This window comes from Mixophyes fleayi, chromosome 4, assembly GCF_038048845.1.
Source record: "Mixophyes fleayi isolate aMixFle1 chromosome 4, aMixFle1.hap1, whole genome shotgun sequence".
NCBI classification, from domain to species: Eukaryota; Metazoa; Chordata; class Amphibia; order Anura; family Limnodynastidae; genus Mixophyes; species Mixophyes fleayi.
Genome location: NC_134405.1, coordinates 124,907,661 through 124,926,470, shown reverse-complemented (window position 1 = coordinate 124,926,470; position 18,810 = coordinate 124,907,661). Strand labels below are relative to the sequence as shown.

General features: G+C 38.7%; 1 protein-coding gene across 1 annotated transcript in view; it reads left to right on the top strand.

The window, feature by feature from the left end:
* The window catches only part of LOC142151976 (dual oxidase 1-like), a 114,029-nt gene that overhangs the window by 30,987 nt on the left and 64,232 nt on the right, over nucleotides 1-18,810 (top strand). Inside the window, exons 6-12 of the mRNA XM_075208132.1 lie at nucleotides 839-1,040; nucleotides 2,074-2,240; nucleotides 3,167-3,227; nucleotides 5,997-6,090; nucleotides 9,137-9,227; nucleotides 12,722-12,824; nucleotides 14,758-14,930. Of these exons, the coding sequence (XP_075064233.1) occupies nucleotides 839-1,040; nucleotides 2,074-2,240; nucleotides 3,167-3,227; nucleotides 5,997-6,090; nucleotides 9,137-9,227; nucleotides 12,722-12,824; nucleotides 14,758-14,930 (891 nt within the window). The remainder of the gene's footprint in view (nucleotides 1-838; nucleotides 1,041-2,073; nucleotides 2,241-3,166; nucleotides 3,228-5,996; nucleotides 6,091-9,136; nucleotides 9,228-12,721; nucleotides 12,825-14,757; nucleotides 14,931-18,810) is intronic.

The window sequence follows — 18,810 nt, the reverse complement described above, 5'->3', positions numbered from 1 at the left end:
GTTCTTTATTGGAGATAGAGATGCTTGATTGCAAATTATGTCATGGTTTGTCTTTATCATATATATACTGTAACATATTTACATATAAATATGGGATTATTTATTAAATTACCACATTGATTCATTAATGTTTGAAGCTAATTTTTCCTGCATATATGTAGTTGTGTATGTAATAATTTTGAACCAATCAGGAGCAGGTAGACTTCCTAAAGTTAGATGATGTCACCAAAAGCTTATGGACACATCTCCTCATACAGTGCATAATGTATATAACAAAGCAACAATACTTTAGATCAACTATGGTGTCATTGATTAATACAGTATTATATAAACCACACTCGACTACACTCCCAGAATTCCCGTGGGGGCTCCCAAATTTCGGGGAGTCCTCACGGACTCCCGGAAGAGTAGGCAAAGCTCCTGCAGTTGCCGAAATTCATACCGTGAATTTCGCCGTTTTATAGTGTGGTGACGCGATGAGACAATGTCACCACGCCCACCTCCTACCCCATGTCACATGACTTAAAAATTGATGACAAGTATGATATACACTATGCACTGTGTGAGGAGACCAATGGAAATATGTCTGTGGTATTACATACACTGTGCTCTGACTGAGGCAGACTATCATTTGCTAAATGCTGTTCATGTCACCTAAATGGGGTGGCCACACTTGTTTAAAAATCAAGCATTTGGAAACCCACCTCTAGAATTGCTGTGTTTGCCCTATAGGGGAAGGGGCATGTTATAAAATCTTTTCTGTAGGTGCTAGTACACTTTTAATGTGGTATTTTACATTTATATTGGTACTGTACCTTTAAGCCTTTGTGTTTTTCAGGTAAATTCTGTCACAGCATGGATTGATGGCAGTTACATATACGGCCATTCTCATTCCTGGTGTGATGCTTTGAGAAGTTTCACTTATGGGAAATTGGAATCTGGCTCAGATCCGTTATTTCCAAAAGAAGCGGATGACAGGGTTCCTATGTGGAGACCAGTGCACCCTTCTCAAGAGAATAAAGGATCTTGGGGCACTTATGGTAAGGTCATGTTTAGAGATGATTTGTCTATTTTAAGAATACAATAAAAGTCAGTGGTAGAAGTGGGTTGGTATACGGTGGTATATCATACCACCATTTCTCCTACTGCCTTCATTGTAAAACTATCAAATTCCATTCACGTGCCGGGCCTGGGTCTCTTACTTATTTATTAAAAAGTACAGGGTGACTAATTACTTTTAAAAAAAGTATTCTATCCAACACGCTCACACTAGCAGAGCATTATGGAGTAAGGCCGACTATATACTATTAAAAATTGGTCTGCACGCTTCCACTCCGCCACACTCTCTCCTATTCCACCACACTGCTTCAGGCACTAAAGAACAGTAAAGTTAACTAAGGATGGTGATGGGCATGAGGGTGGTTCACTGTACCCAACAACAACTAAAAATTGATTTTCATATATAATTTGTTGGTGGTCTGAACCGTGTCTTAGCTAGAGACCCCTGCACGAGGTGAGGGATTTTGTGCTGAAACACCCCCAGATTGTGCCCCTAAAGTGTGCCCCAGCTAGGTAGCAGCTGAAACAAGAAGGACCAGAAATCAATTGGACAAGAGAAAACATAGTCACAGACAAGTGAAAGGTCAGGGCAGGCAGCAAAAGGTCAGTGTCAGTACAGGGTTACAAACAGACAGAATTAAGTAATGTGCAATGCACTAAATATCAAGTACTCTCCATTGTGGTATTTTATCAATTCTCTCAGAATCACATACAAATGCACCAAAGCGGTCTCATAGGTATCAGTGACTGCTATTCCGCCTGATTTTTGATAATCACAGCATGATAATCAATTGCCATGTAAGTGAGCTCTAAATACTAAAAGGACAGATTGTTTTAAAACCTCAGTGTTATTACATATATTAGTGAGGAGACTAGCAGAATGCAAATGTTTGAGCACAGACAGCTCAAATCTTCACTGTTAATAGTATGTTAATAGATTGTCTTTCTGACACAATGCAAAATGTATAATTCTAAAGAATTAACTGTTTATATTGCAATTTTTTTTCTTATTAGGATTTGGTCATTCTAGAGCCAATGAAAATCCATTCCTTCAAGCTGAAAGCATTGTTTGGTTCAGATTCCATAACTATCTAGCTGATAAATTTGCCAGAGTACATCCTCAGTGGTCAGATGAAGACTTGTTTCACCATTCTAGGAAATGGGTAATCGCCACATACCAGGTAAAAACAATTTAACTTTGTAATGCTAAAATCATGGGCAAGTAATGGCACACAAGTAAGCAGGCCTATTAGACATAATGTGAAGGTTTGGGTGATGTGTCCATTGTCCAAGGTTTTGGACTAGCTAGTAATCATGTGGGAAGAGCAAGGAGAGACTTCATAATAGTTATGATTAAAAAACCTTTTTAAGAGACATGTAATAAATAATGGCACACTATTTCCATTTCCATTATGTCATTGTCTCTTAATCTGTTAAGTGGAGTCATATAACTAGTGTTTAAATCAAATCAGGTCTAGAAAAATCATGAAGAGTATGTCTCATTTGCATACATCAAGGACAGGAGTTGGAGATTTTAAATATGTACCATATTCAGTGTGCAGAATTTTGGTGGGTAATGTAATAAACACAGTAATGAGATTAACAAAATGATAACTAGCTTGGTATGCGTGTATCAACCCATGAGCCTTAGGTAAAGGATAATTACTTGACAGTGGTTATTTTCAGAAGACCACAGAGATTGCTTTTGCTGGGGCATTTAGTAAATAGGTGCGAAAAACATTTATTTTTTATTTTTCTTCATTTATTCTGTGACTTCTTTTAAACATTTTGCATGTTTTCAAAAGACCATAGAACCTGCTCCATAACCAAGTTTCCTACATGTTTAGCCATTTCTATCATGTACTTTTTGTAAAGTGACGTGTGCAACCAGTTTAAGAGGAAAATTCTGTTTACATTAGTACTAAAAGAATACATCAGTGTCAGTAGAGTGCATTAAATAAATTGCTGAAAGTCTATTTTAATAAGTGTTTTTCTTCTCAATAAATGTATTCAATAACAGTTAATACAAATACTATGCATTAAGGATGTGCCAGTCTATTTTTTTTTTGATTACTATAACTTGATTGTTATATTTTTCTTTCTTTAGAATATTCTAATGTATGAATGGTTACCTGCCTTCTTCCCAGAACAAGTACTCCCTTATCAGGGTAAGTCTTTAGTGCTGGAGATGAATGATTAAATAGTTTGACCTAAAGGTGAGTTATTCCGAATTTGTAAGTGATTGTGTCTTAGTATCAGGTATCAGGCCTAGCAATAAATATGCGGTGGAGATACTGAGCATCATAGTGCTACCAAAATATATAGAGAATTCCTGAGGAAGCTTTAAGCAACTAGATAAAGTAGTTAGGAATCAATGTCCAGCAAAATACAAGAGATTTATATGAAGCAAATCACTTATAACCTTAAATAAAGCAGAAACTGCAGCAGAACCTTGTCCTTGTGGATGGTTCTGTTCACAGCAGTGTTAGATCTAAAATTCTGACCCAAGTCTGCCTGTGGTGTCAAGTATATCTGGAAGTGCTTCAATCAGCTGGAGAGAATTGACACAGACCAAGTTCTGTATACAAGGAATATTCTCTAGTTTATTGATACCAAGATACAAGTTTTTATAACCTACTGAATAAATTAATTCTACTTCATGTGCATAAAATAGTTTATGAGAAGCACTACTGATTAACTTTCCCACGTATTCTTGAGGTGTTTATTTTTCTCCCCCTTCTAAGGACAGATGAGCCTATTATTTTTATCTCAAGGGGAGCTGGAGGTATGCTATGTGCAAAATCAAGGGCACAGCTCCCACACTACGAGCTGGATATGAAAATGCTCAGTGTTTCATATCTTGATACATTTATTTTGGTGTTCTCTATGTCAGCTTAACCTCAAGGCCATAGGCTCACATCTTGTACAACTGCAAATCAGCAGAAAAATTAATAATCTTTTTAGCAAATAATATTTCTATGCAAGTTACAATAAAATGGCTGAACAAAGGCCTTATGAGGCCTTAACAAAAAATCATATTTAACAGCAGATAATGTATAATGTAAGACAAAACAGTGAGCCAGCCACTTTAGTTTCAGTGCTTTATACTTTAAAATCAGTGGGAAACTAAGCTTTTATTCTCCAGACTATTTTAAAATAAATAAGATAAGGTAGTAGTAGGGCACTCTGATTGTCCAATATACTATATATTCTTTTGAGAACTCCTCCTTTTGCAATATTGAATAAATATTTAATTTATTCTACATTTATATGTGAACCATCTACTCCAGATTCAGATATAAATAGTATTTTGACTAGACATTTTGATGATAAAATAAGTTTTAATTTTGTTCTTTTTCGAGATTTTTTTTTTAAAGAATTATTTGTTTGACATGACATTTTAAACTACACTTTGTCCAATTAGCAAATAATCAAAAGCAATTTGGTTCTGAGGTTCATTTGGGATCATTGAATCAAAATCTGTCTAAATTTAGAACCATAATCAGCTCTATATCTCACAATTCTGTGCAACTGTCCCTCCGTTCCTCTCCCTATATTCTTTATTCAAAACACCATGGGCAGTATTCTGTAAAAGAGGAGAAATGAACATTGTCCTTTAAGCATACTTGCCAACTCTCCCTTAATGTCCGGGAGACTCCCGAAATTCGGTTCAGTCTCCCGGGCTCCCGTTCTCGTTGGCATTTCTCCCGCATCCTGGATTTCACCGAGAATCGCGTCAAATGACGCGATTCTCGGTGATTGACGCCATTTTGGAGAGCGGGAGGGGGCGGGACGAGGTCAATCGCGTCATTTTGGCCCCGCCCCCCGCGACATAAATTACGTTTTCGCGGGGGGCAGGACCAAAATGACACGTTTGCCCCCTCCCGCCCTCCAGTCAAGCCCCCTCTCCCGGAAACTTGTTTCCGAGAGTTGGCAAGTATGCCTTTAAATTGTCTTGGCTCTAATGGTTTAGTTAATGCCACTGTAAAACATCACTTTTATGGAATTCACATTTTTAGTCGTTTTTTTATGTATTCAAAAAATAGGGAATTATCTTGTGTAAAGAGAACAGAGAGCAACAACAAAAAGGTTTAAATTCATAAGAAAACTTTTTTAAGGAATAAGAAATGAAAAAATAAGGCATTTTTACAACTGAAACTACTTTCAATAGAACATGGTGAAAAATCAAAGACATTTTAATATTTTAAGATGCGTCCAGTTTTCTAGCGAATGTTTGAATTCCTTATTATTTATCAAAACTGGTGGTCTATTCACTCCATTTAAATAGTTCCTCTCTTATTTTACCCATTCATTTTCAGACACATGTAGGCAACTTTACATATGTTATTATATGTTTATTTGTTTTTTGGATGTTTTTATAGCAGAAAAACAATGGTATAGTTGCTTACATCAGATTAACAAATTAATTAGCACTAATGTCAAACCACTGTATACAATACTTTTGCTAATTAATCTATATGCTATTGTGATAATACAGGGGCGGATCTAGGCAACTGCTCTACCCGGGGCGATTTTAGGGGCGGCGATTTAGGCCACGCCCCCTTTCTAATTTCTAAGGCTGCTGACGGCTGCACAGTATGTGCAGGTCCGTTTAGCATTGGCAGTGTGCTGTCCTGCTGCTCTGATTGTGTTTAAAACACAATCAGAGCAGCCGGGCAGCACACTGTCAATGCTGAATGGACCTGCACAGTGTGCAGCCATCAGCAGCAAGCCCCTGCTAGGGGGGGGGGGGCGATCGCCCCGATCGCCCCCCCCCCCCCCCCCCCCCCCTGGATCCGCCACTGTGATAATATAGCTGTCTCTCTTCATTCCCCTAACCCTTAGTTTCTAATATGTGGTGTAACTCTATGCAGGCCAATTATTGTATTAACTGCAAATGTAAATGTATTTGTACTTACTTGATAATCTGTTAATAGGCTATAACCAACATGTGGACTCAAGTCTTACCAATGAATTTCAAGTTGTTCTACAATTCATATCAACTTTAGTGCCACCAGGTATTTATTCCAGGTAATTAATAATATTACTAATTCTGATCAAAATAATTATACTCAGGTTACAGTCCTTTAGGTCAAGTACATGGATATGAAGGTGCATGATGCACATTTCAGTCTGAGAAGTGACTACTTTGATCATGTAGGGTATCCAAAGCTTTTAGATTGGAGCCTGTGAGTAGAGAAGTGAAAAGTGGTGAAGAGTAAGAACTGATAGTAGACAGCAGAATGATATATTTATAGACTTATGAGACTATTACAAGGCTATTTTATTTCTGGTTCTGAAACATGCTCAAACCAGTGGTCAGTGCCCATGTATGAACATACCAGCACATAGCTGTTTAATATACATGTGCCTGACATACTATTACCTCATATTAATAAGAATTTCCACCTAAGACATTTACAAACACTTAAGCATTTGAAAATGTTTCTATTTAAAATGCTTACTGGTTACTACCATTTTGGAAATATTAAAGTTCATTGTTTTTTCTACTAATATTACCTGTCTGTACATGCTATAAATGCAGGTTCCCAGACAAAGCTAAATATATCTCAGACGTTTTGTCGGTTTGTAAAGTGTGTTGACAATTTACCATGGTCTTCTCTAATAGGGGAATTAATAATTAAATGATTTCAATCTAAATAAATGAATCTAGAAAACTGATTACAGCATAGGGTTTAATAATTTTGTAGATTATTCTCAATATTTAAAGCTGTACTACCAATTACAGATAAGATTTTGCTAACACGTCCCTTCCCCTAGCGTTAGCTCCTCTGTTCCTCTTACATCCCCAGTCAATAAAAATCAGCGGTGGAAAAGGTGCACAAGAGGACAAATAACAAGTCACAATCTCTGGAGGGATAAATTATCAAAATCTTTAAGTGGTAATGCAGCTTTAAAAGAAAGGGTGTGTCTGAAATTCAGCAGACTGTGGTAGCTGTAGCCAAAGGGCAAGAAAATGTAGGGTATTAATTAAAAGCATGCTGTTTTCTTGATTAAAAATCCTAATTGAATCATTTCTATTATAAAGCACACTAATATAATTGTTTATGGTGAGTCATTTAAGGGTTAAGAATGATATAATTTCTGTTGCTGCCTCAGCCCACAGAATTGTTAAGCACACCCACGTCAAAGGCTTATCAAAACGAATGCAGCCTACTCTTAGATGATTCTACGTGAGTAGGGATGAGTGGATTTTTCAAAACTGTTCTGCGGAATTTTTGTTTCACTCTGCATCTGGACATATGATTTTGCACGTTTTTCCTGAGGCATTTGAATGGAAGGTTTCCTGCATAATTCCCTCAATAATTTTTGTTCTGTCTGGAATTCTTAGTTTTAATCCTTAATCTGAAATAATTAGTTTAGTTCTGATCAAACTTCTCCCTTATTATAGCTCAACTACACCCTAGAGCAGAATGGATTCATATTGTTGGCAATGTGCGTAATTTCCAAATACAGTGTGGCAAGTGAGAACTGGTAATATTTGGCTTGGGTGAAAAACAAGTGGCCCAGGCTCTTCTACCAGTAAGCTACAATGAAGAAATTGTGCAGGCGTGGTTTGTCTAATATGGTTGTTATATCGGCAATGACATATCTGAAAAATTGTTAAAATCAAATACAACACTTACCAGTCCCTTCTGATTATTACTCAGTGTAGTGACTATTCTAGTGACAGATATACAATACACAGAACATTCTAGTGGCCTGTAAACACTACATAGAGGATTCTAGTAAAATCTATACAATACAGAGAGCATTCTATATACAATGTAGAAGCATTCTAGTTACCAATTTACAATTTACAAAGCATACTATCAATCTTTATAGAATACACAGAGCATCTTAATAAACAATATAAAAAAGAGAGACTATTCTAGTGACCTCTATATAAAATGGAGAGCATTTTAGTGACATCTGTACAATACAGATAGCATTCTACTGACCTTTATATAAGAGAGAGCACTTTTATAACTAATATATTCAATACAGAGAGCATCTTAATAAACAATATACAAAACCGAGAACATTCTAGTGACCTAAATAAAAAACAGAGCATTATATGACTTTTATACGATAGAAAGACCATTATGTGATCAATATATAATACAGAGAGTATCTTAATAAACAATATACAATATAGAGAACATTCTAGCGACCTCTATACAATATACAGTACTTTATATTTAATACAGAAAGCATTCTTGTGACCACTAGTCCAAACACATGGCATATTAGTGACTACTTTTAATGCCATCCCTGTTCTGGAAACAGACCACAAATATCTGGTGGTTTTACAATGAAGGTCGTTTAAATCTCTGGTGGTTGTACAATCCAGGTGCCCTAGAACTTTAGTGGCTTTATTATACGGATCCCAATCCTGTGGCAGCTTTATTATAGAAACCCCAGATCTCTGATAGTGCTATTATTCAGATGTCCTCCAATCTTTGTTGGCACCAAAATGTAGTCCCCCAGATCGCTGCCAATGACCCAAATTAATTGCTTACCCCCCTGTGGTCCCATGCTCTGACTGGTGGATATCTCCAGCCATTCACCAATCTGTGTGTAGGGACCTCTCTAACCAATCAGTGTGTTAGGAGCTGTCTACTGGGTATGACAGAAGTAATCATATCTGCTAACGGTGCACCTGTGAGACAGGTGGAGGATCCCAGCCATTCTGATTGTGCATATAATAAAACAGAATCAGAACAGCCGGGGAAAATCCTCAGTCTGCCTCTCAGTCGCGAGACATAGCTGTGAACTGTGCGGCACTGGTAGGGTGTTTCAAGAAAATGTAAATTGTTCAGGGCAAATGCCTCCCTACCCTCAGAACAGCACAGTCTGCCCCTGCATGGTGGAATAGTCATGCGAAAGTGGAACGTGGAGATTGTATTATTGGATCTTTACTTCTATGCAAAAGGCTTATTATGCCTCAAATTTGATTTGCACAAAATTCCACTGCAAATTTGCGCATCTCTACGCGTGTCATATTATGAATAAGCAGTATTTTCATTCTTATTTAATAGAATACTTTCATGACATTCTTTTCATTTCCCTTTAGAAATAAAACATGTAATTTTCAAAACGTTACTGACTCAGCTGGTGGCTCATGGCCAGTTTACCGCTTGTGTGACAACTACTGGAGACGAGAGGTAAGATATAAATGTATATTTAGGTATGAGTTACATCATGCTAGAGTCTATGAAAAACATGGTTCTAATTGTGATTTTACAGCTTACATTACATAGTTACCAAATAAAGGAGGGTGAACAGTGAGGGATAACTTATGTATCATAGGGTGTAAGCCTTTATTATGTTGCATAATTGCTTAGCAGCAAATTGCTTCTTCCAAAGCTTGTAAAACATGACTGACACGTGTATGAAGTTTTCAATGTTTTAAAATGAAAAACCAAGGACACCAAAGTGACCTGAAATTTGTTCAGAGGATATAATCCGCACATGCTTCCTCTTGGTTACCAAATAAATGAATTCAGTTCAAGGAATATATTGCACTTATTTTGTTAATTTGGATAAATCAGGAACTCATATTATGGAAAAACAAGCATTGTGAGTTAAAAATTTGTAGCATCGATAAAGTAGACTCTCCTGAGAAATCCAGGACACATGAATTAGCTGTTAACAGTGAAGCTATTAACAAATTTAGAGGAAGGTTTATGAAGTCCTGTGTTGGCCAACCCATGGTTCTCTGTACTTTTAAATGTGGCTATCAGCCAAAAGCAGGATGTCAGCGTGGTGCTCCAGGCACTGACAGGGGAATATTGGACCCCAGTTGGCTGCTCCCAATTTGACTTAAGTGTGACCTGGAGCAGATGACTTCTGAGGAGGTCACACTGTCACAACTCATCCAATCAGGGTAGGAGGAGGAGAAAGTGTTGTTCCTCTGTGCTGGCTCCAGTGGTAAAGGTATGTTTGGGAAGTGTGAGAAGGCATATGGGGGAAGTGTGAGAGGTATGAAAGGGGCATGTGGTGAGATCTGATGGGCATGTAAGGGCATGTGGGGAGGTCTGATGGCATGTGGAATGGTCTGATGGCATGTGAGGAGTCTGATTATATAATAATCCAACTGTGCTGTAACTTCTAGAAATCAATGAGCTATTTGCCTACTTTGTGTTAGTAGTTCAGATGGCCGCGGGCACTGCCGCGACTCTCTTTTCTTTCCCAGCCGTCGCTATGAGGACTGGGACGTCACTTCCGGTTTCTGCCTCCCGGTTGCCTGGGCAACAACCGAGGTCCCCTGCCGCCAGGTGGCTAACAGCTGGGTGCGTGTGCGCAGGATTCACTAAGGTGTAGCCAATCATGGCTAATTCAGTTTTAGTGGCAGCCACCTATGGCTGTGTAGGTGTTTCAGTAATTAGTATGCAGCTGAGCGCTGCATTCCCATTGGCCACCAGCACTGCTGCCATTAGGCAGAAGGAAACTTTAAGAGTCTAGTCCTGATTGGCTCCTAGGACTATTTAAGGCAGTGAGGTCTGATCTGCCGGTAATAGCATTCTGTCCCAGTACTGCTGCCTGCTCCTGTTCTTGTTTGGTGTTGAAACCTTGGATTGATTTACCTGTGTATGACCTCTGCCTGTCCCTGGATCCTGAACCATTGCCTGTGACTCTGAACTTTTGCCTGTACCTGGATTCTGAACCATTGCCTGTGACCCTGACCTTTTGCCTGTACCCTGACTCGGAACCATTGCCGGTGACCCTGATCCTGCTGGTACCTGACATCTTCTCCGGTGCTCTGTGCAGTCCGCAGATCTCTGGCCTGCCGCTACTCCATGTGCTATCTCCTGTACCTGTGTGCTGCCGAGTGAGCATAAACTTATACTAGTCTGAGCATAAGTCCTGGGGGCATCCGAGTACCTGTGAGCATAACCAGTCTCTACGGGAAAGGCGACTGCTAAAGGTGAAGACCTCTTCTACTAGTTCTATGAGTTTATGCCGCACTGGTTGCTGTAACACTTTGCTACATTGATAAACAACAAGCTAAATTTTAATTAGTTGCTGAAGAGCATTTGTATTTTCCCAAGAGGAACTAGTATACAGCTTTAAGGAGTATCTCAACTTAAAGATAAAAGGACATTATTTATTTGCATCCCAGCATTTGCATGATGGGTGGTGTAGGTGTATTCTCTCAATGACACCTACCTCTGGAACACTCTTTTGGTTTGCTATCTGGTCCTTGCTTAGTCTCTCTAACATCAGGCCTCCGTTGTTGAATCAGCCAACAGGTGTCCCTGCACATGTGGATTTGATAATAGTAAATGTAGTATAGGTATTATTATTAGCATTTATTTATAGGGTTCCACAAACTTATACAGAACCATATATAGCAGTAGTACAAACAAACAAAGGTTTAAAAATGTACATAGTACAGGTAGAACTAAAAAGGGGGGGTTAAAAATACTAATAGTAATACAATATGGGTAACAACAATAAAGCCATATCACAAAGACAAATAGACACCGTGCTGTCTATGGCAGAAAAACGAAGGAAGTCCGTTGATGAGAGATATGTAAAATGGTAAGTACTGCAATATAGCAATCCTGTGGAATGACAATCCTAATTCTGGTCCTCCCACATAAGTGGAGCTACAGAGCTGGGTTTAGAATTCTTGAAATCTTTTACTGATCAAAGTAGGGGTGGTGCAAATTCCACAAAATGAGTCCCTAATACTAGAAATTGCCTAAGTTATTTTCAGGTTCTTGGTTCTTTGGGCTATATAAGCATGAGAAAATTTGAAATAAAAACTTTATAAAATATATTTTAGCATGGAAAAGTGACAACATGGATCATTTTGTGTTTCTTAATTCAAGTTCTTGCACACCCTTAGCTCATGTTTTGAGGATTTCTGTCTGTGGAAATGTAGTAACCCAGACAAGTAGACTAAGGGGTCTATTTAACAAGTGGCGAAGAGCCAAAACCCAAACACAAAGCTTTTTTACCACTTTTCTTACTTATCAAATGATTAACACTGGAGAAAGGCATTAACCTAATTACCGGCACTTACCACTGTCCCCATACATGTCTTTGGAGGACAGCAGCATTAGGCAATTTGTTAAGCTGTGAAAAGCTTTACTTTTCCCAACAAAGTAACACCATCTGATGATATTACTGGTCTATTTAAGTGAGATGTAGCCCCTCTGGCTTCGCCGGATCTCTTCAGAGAGAAGACGCTATATGCATGCGGATAGCACTTTCTCCATTCGTCGGCAGTGTTAGGCTGCCAGTAAACAGAAAGAAGTCTTCATTGAGAAGGGGGGTCAACTCCGGGGGATCCCAGAGCAGCACTGGTATAGTAAATTGCACCTGTGCTCTAGTATGTAGCGCTGCAATTTGCAGTGTGTGTTACATATTGATGGCTACCACACTGGGGTCATAAATAGACCCCTAAGTCATCTGTGCAGGATTAAAAAATCCTGAAACATTGAACTGTTCGAGGTGCATGAGAATCAGAGTAAGAAACACTGACATAGGGCTGAACTGCTTTGTAGCTATAGATTTCTTTTGTATTTATAAAACCAGGAGTGAGAAAAACAGTTTAAATACACTTGTGTATGTCATAATTCAGAATAATGTTTATTTAAAGAAATTGGCTTGTGACATAATCCCAAATCTATATTTTTTTCTGTTGCAGAATCCAAACATACAGACACCACATGATGTTGATGCACTGCTTCTTGGGATGGCTTCCCAGATTGCTGAAAAAGAAGATAATGTTGTGGTTGAAGATTTAAGAGGTGCAACAGTTAATTTCTTTGTCAATTTGGGTTGAATAAGTTGAAGATAAAATAACCTCTACACACACACACACACACACACACACACACACACACACACACTACTTTGTTACAGAAAGGTTTTCCCCTTTTATATAAACAAATGCACATACACACACATGTTCATGTTTTTTGCTTATCCCCTCTGTGCATGCTCAGAAAAGGGAGATAATAAGCAATATCCACTGCGTAAGTGAAAATCCATCTTAACTTCACTCTTATCTCCCAGTTTCTTCTTAAAGTAAGCATCTTAACTTTTGCACAAGATAAGATCACTAATGAATCTTGCCTCCATTTTATTTTTTGGAAATCGCTCCATGTAACCATCTGTAGGATTCTGGGTCATGGTAAGAAAAGTAAAACCGTCACTTCAAAGTCTACTTTTACTTTTGGACCTTTACTCTAATTTATTGCTACTTTTTCATGTATCATATCTTAACATGTTATATGTACAAGTGGACATTGGGATTGTCTTTATGTTATATATTAGATTTCTACATATTAACCTTTTATTAACATTAGTATTTGCAAAGGATTTCCGGTATAAAGTTTGCTTGGATGACTCACAAGGCTTCCCATAAAAATGATTGGCCAAGATCCAATCTATGAAATCTCCATGGATGTTTAATATCCAAGGACTGAAAAGGCAAATTTCCCCATAAATGAAAATGTGCAATTTCAACTTCTACATCAATTTAAATATCTTGTCTTACAATATAAAATCTCGCTTGTTTTATTTGGTAGCAGCACCAGTTGCTTACTGTGGTTGGCTCATATTCAGAAAGAGCAGACGTTTGCTCCCCTGCATGAGAGTTTATTTTCTGAGGCAGGGTTATTTAAATGGGATAACCAGGTGGAGAGGGCACAATTACAGGGGTGCAATGCAGGAGGATGCAAAAGGACCATAGAGGTGCTGGACATCAGTTCTCATGCCTATGCATTTTGAGGAAAGCATTTTGCAGCTTCAAATTGCATAAATTTCACGAGAAAGCACATTTCTAGACTTATAGTATTGTGACTGATGTAGTAAAATGTTTAAACACTGTTAGAAATATAATACAGCTAGTCACTCCCTTGATTAATTTATGGAATAAATTAGGCTAAACCAAGCAGTAATTTAGACGAAAATAGAAATGTTTAGCTTACTGAAGGGGTGTTCTAAAAGTGGTAGTATCATCATCATCATCATCAACATGTATTTATTTATATATATAGCGCAACTAAGTGCGCAGCGTATGTGGAACTTCGTAGTGATGTTTATTCGGTTTCATCCTTGCGCCATTCTGGACTATCCACAAACTCATGCAGACCCAGACTGATTTTGCAGGGTATTTCCAATGGCTGTGGAGGTATGCACCATGAAATTATCTAGTTGGCACTTTTTGTAGTTTATTAATAAGCCTTACGGAAAGTTGCATTTTAGGAGTGATGTCTCCATGAGCAGACAGCACAACATACCATTAGGCACATACAGACATTAGATACCGCAAATAAACACATATAGGTTACAACAAGAAAATCATTTTAAGAGAACAAACCTGTATTACATACTTACCTGTACAGATGTAAAAATAGGTACATGACATCAAAAACAAAATAATTTTGCGTTCTGTGTCCCCAACTTTGCATGTTTGTAAATTACTCATATCTGGGATCAATATTGACTTTATATCATCTGAGAGAGTAGCACATTTAAGTTATTTTATATGGTAAAATTAACTATTAAAATGTGAATTATACAAGTACCAGAGTTAATCCATTTACACTTTCATCCCAGAGAGTCCTACAAAGTTTTTATAGACCCATAGGCAGTTTTACTAAAAATACAAAAAGTACAGTACATTTTATTTCACAATTGTTCTATATGGTTTTTAATCATCATTTCAAATGACAGATTATTGGTATGGATCTCTGAAATACTCTCGGACTGATTACATTTCCTTCAGCATTCAGCGCGGAAGAGACTTTGGGCTTTGTACCTATAACCATGCAAGAGAATACTTTGGACTTAAACCTTTTTCAAGCTGGAATGACATTAATCCAAAGCTCTATCAGATAAACACAAAGGTCAGTAATTTAAATGTTTTTGAATTTAATGCCATCAGTCTAATGATTTCTACAATAAAAAGCTCGACACATGCATGATGTTAATGAGTTAAACTAGTGTTACGCAGGCCTTTATTAGATCCATTTTGGGAAAAAAAAATATGCACATTAATCTTCAATAATATTGATGTTTTTCATTTGCTGTGAGACTACTGTTTAAAGTTGGCGCCAGTACAAATTAACACCTCATGCAGCAATTGCCTTACACTTTACAGAAAATAATTATTAAAATGATTGTAATGGATCCATGATTTGAGAGTTTTCACTGTGTGTGCAAAATTAGTATGCAGTAATTTTTCATCATGTGTTCTGCTAAAAAAAACATACAGGGGGCGTGGTTTGGCAGCCAAGATGGCTGGTTTAGTTATCTGAGAGCTGCCTCAGAAATTTTATTTTCTTGCTGCATCCACGCGTAGAGTTGTTGATAACTTGCACCAAATAAAACCCTGGGCTGCTGATTAACTCAGCTACATATCAAAGGCAATATTTTCACTGTATCTGGCGCCAGAACTGAGATATCTCTGTTTGGGGCTTTCTCCACGCTTTTGCTGCGAAAGTGCCGGGCCTATATCTCTCCAGTGTAGGGAGGCGCCGGTTCCCTGAAGCTCCCCTGTCGTCCTGTGGGTTCCGGCACAGCAGCGGAGTGGGCAACAGAAAGCTACAATCTGCATTGAAATACCCAACATCATGCTTAAGCTCTGGTACCCTCTTGTGGCCATCTCACAAAATGCACCATCCTTAATTTACCTGTCAGGAAGACAATGCCACCTTGTGTCTACTTTGTATATTGTATTGTACTTAGTCTTCAGTAAAACATTGCCATCTTGTGTCCGTTAATTATACTGCACAGATTGTTATTTTCTATCAAGACAGCATCTTAGAAGAACCCAACTCTTTTGATACTTCAAACTGACATTGCAACTCACCAACTTGTATAACCATTCATACCTTACCCATTTCACGGGACACTATGTAATATGGCTATAAAAATGCTATAAAACCATCCTTTGGTTTGGTGTGTGGACATCTCATCGGTGGACATTACCTGTATACCAATCTCATTATAGATACTCTCACCCCACTTCCGTATTGAACAAAAATGCCTAAGAACAAAAAGATCAACTCACAGTCCTCAGTCAGATATCTGACTTCAAGCCATCCCACTTCTTCTAGGGCGACATCTTCAACATCTGCTCATGGCAGTGACTCGGAATCGGAATCTGTATTGGAGGATCCCTCTGATCACTCTACTAAAGCAGACATTGGTACCCTCCTCTCTGAAAAGAAAAACATCAAAGAAACCATTAAGGAGAAGGTCACTAAGGCCATGTCTAATTTATCCTCAGAACTTGCGGATCTGGGCACCTGGGTGGACATATTGGAGAGATCGCAGGACAACAATCAACTGAGTAAGAGTTCACACATACACGTAATAGCCTCCTAGCTCTCGAAGATAAACAAGAGGATGCTGAAAACAGGGGCTGACACAACAACCTCAGAATTACAAACATCCCAGAAATCATTGAAGGGTCCCAAATGAAAGACTATCTTCTTCGCCTCTTTCGTATGTTGGCTCCTTCCATATCTGACGACATGTTTATCCTCGACAGAACGCATCAGGTGCTCCGCTCCTGCTCTCAAGATCCAAAAACTCCAAAAGATGTTATCCGACGTCTGCATTACTATAAGACGGAGGATCAAATACTTCGGGAGGCAAGACAACTCTCTGAGATTCTGATCGATGGCATTAAAATACTCATCTTCCAAGACCTAGCTTCCACCACCCTAAATAAGCATAGAGAACTGAAGGAAGTGACCCAAACTCTACGTTAAAATAGCATTAAATATAAGTGGGGATTTCCCTTTTCCCACCAAGTCCAGAAAGATGGCAGGATGCTATTGGCTAAATCCCTCGATGATGAACGATTGCTTCTACAGAAACTGAACTTACATGTTCCTATCTCTTTGTCATCTACAGGGGCATGCGTGGAATGACCCACAGCTCTACCTCAAAGGGCGCCAAAATCAATTTGGCGTACAGTTTCATCCATGTCAAGCTACCCTCCTATCACCTGAACAATCCTTAATGATCTACATCTACTCTATTCAAGATCTTGTGTTAACTTCTAATTGAGACGCCAGACAACTGCAACATACTTTGGGGCTACTTGTTTTTCTAAGGACTTCAGGGGAGGCATTTCAGCTTGCCAGAGCAAATATAGTTTTTGAACTTAATCCCCCTGTATTTACCGCATACTTTGCCTATGTTGTGCTCTTTGTCCGTGTCTTTTGTTCTTTGTTCTGCAGGTACAGGAGCCCTCTAATATCATGACCTTCGACTGTTATGATCTTCAACATTTGGCCCTCCTAACCAATTCTTCTGCTACCTGTTACTTGTTGATACCCTACCACAGCTATATACTATATTTAGTTTATATTATGTTTTACAGAGATCGGTATCATGATTTCTATACTACTATACCTGTTTTGCACTAATTTTCCACTTTTTATATACATGTATATTTGTTCACTCTTTTGGTCCTACCACGCACCTTGGACCATTGTTTTCGCTATACACATCTAACCACCTGGTGGCTGCCAATGCCACATCACCCAATTCTGGTTGCTAGGGTCAGCCTCGGACACTTTCGTCTTACTAGTCGTCCACTTACATGGGTCCGTTTCCTCGTGCTATTCACATTGATGACCCTAGCCCTTAATCTCCTACCCCACTACAACTTCCCTCCCCCACCCACTGAGACCAATTTCATGGGCTCCTGTGGCCCGAGACCTGCATATTTGTCTTGCCTCTGCATAATATCCCCATCTACCCTTTATGGCAATTCAAATTTTTATATCAAATGTAAAGGGACTGAATTTTCCACGTAAGAGAACTACCTTGTTTCATGCACGCTACCCTGAAGTCAAATCTAAATACTTCCTGTGTTCTTATCACGCTTGTGACTGAGTACGTAAAAAAAAAGGGAGTCGCAATTCTTTTTGAAAAATAACTTCTATTTAAACCATCTAAGGAAGTCAGGGACCCAGAGGGGCGCTACCTACTTCTAGTGGGGGAAATTGATAACATGCCTTATACTTTCCTTAATGTGTATGCCCCCAATTCAAACCAGTCTCACTTTTTTCAAACTAAAAGTGATCTCCTATCTTTACATCGCAAGGATAAAATGGTTGTGGCAGGAGACTTCAATGCCACATTAGATAACCATCTGGACAGATCACAGCCTCTCTCTAGATCTACCATTCACAGTGTGACAGCTAACTCCAAGGCTTTGAAAGCGCTTCACTCCCATCACCTCTTGACTGACACATGGAGGATTAAAGTACCAACTGCTAGAAATTACTCCATCTTTTCCCCAGTTCACGGGGTGTACATCTACCTACATCTGCCTGGACATGGTCTTTCTGTGTGTTGACCATATTCTCAATGTTGATTTACTCCTGAGCACTTGGTCGTACCATGGCCCAGCTGTGGTGGATGTTGTGGGCCCTCGGTCTGGACAACTGCAATTTACCTGGCACCTAAATGACAGGACCCTGCTTAGCCCTCACTTAAAATCACAACATGTTAATGAAATCCAAGATTAATACTCTATAAATGCTGACCAAACGATTTCTCCTATGCTTCTCTGTGATGCCCATGAGGCTGTGATTCGTGGTAGCCTAATAACAGTGACATCCTTCGCTAAAAAAATGAGAACTCAAAAATTTCTTGAGGTCTCTGAGCGAGTTGCCAACTTGGATGCTATCCACAAGTCCACAGGTCAACCAGAGGACTAAAATAAACTAGTGGCAGCTAGGGGTGAACTCAATCTTTTGCTCT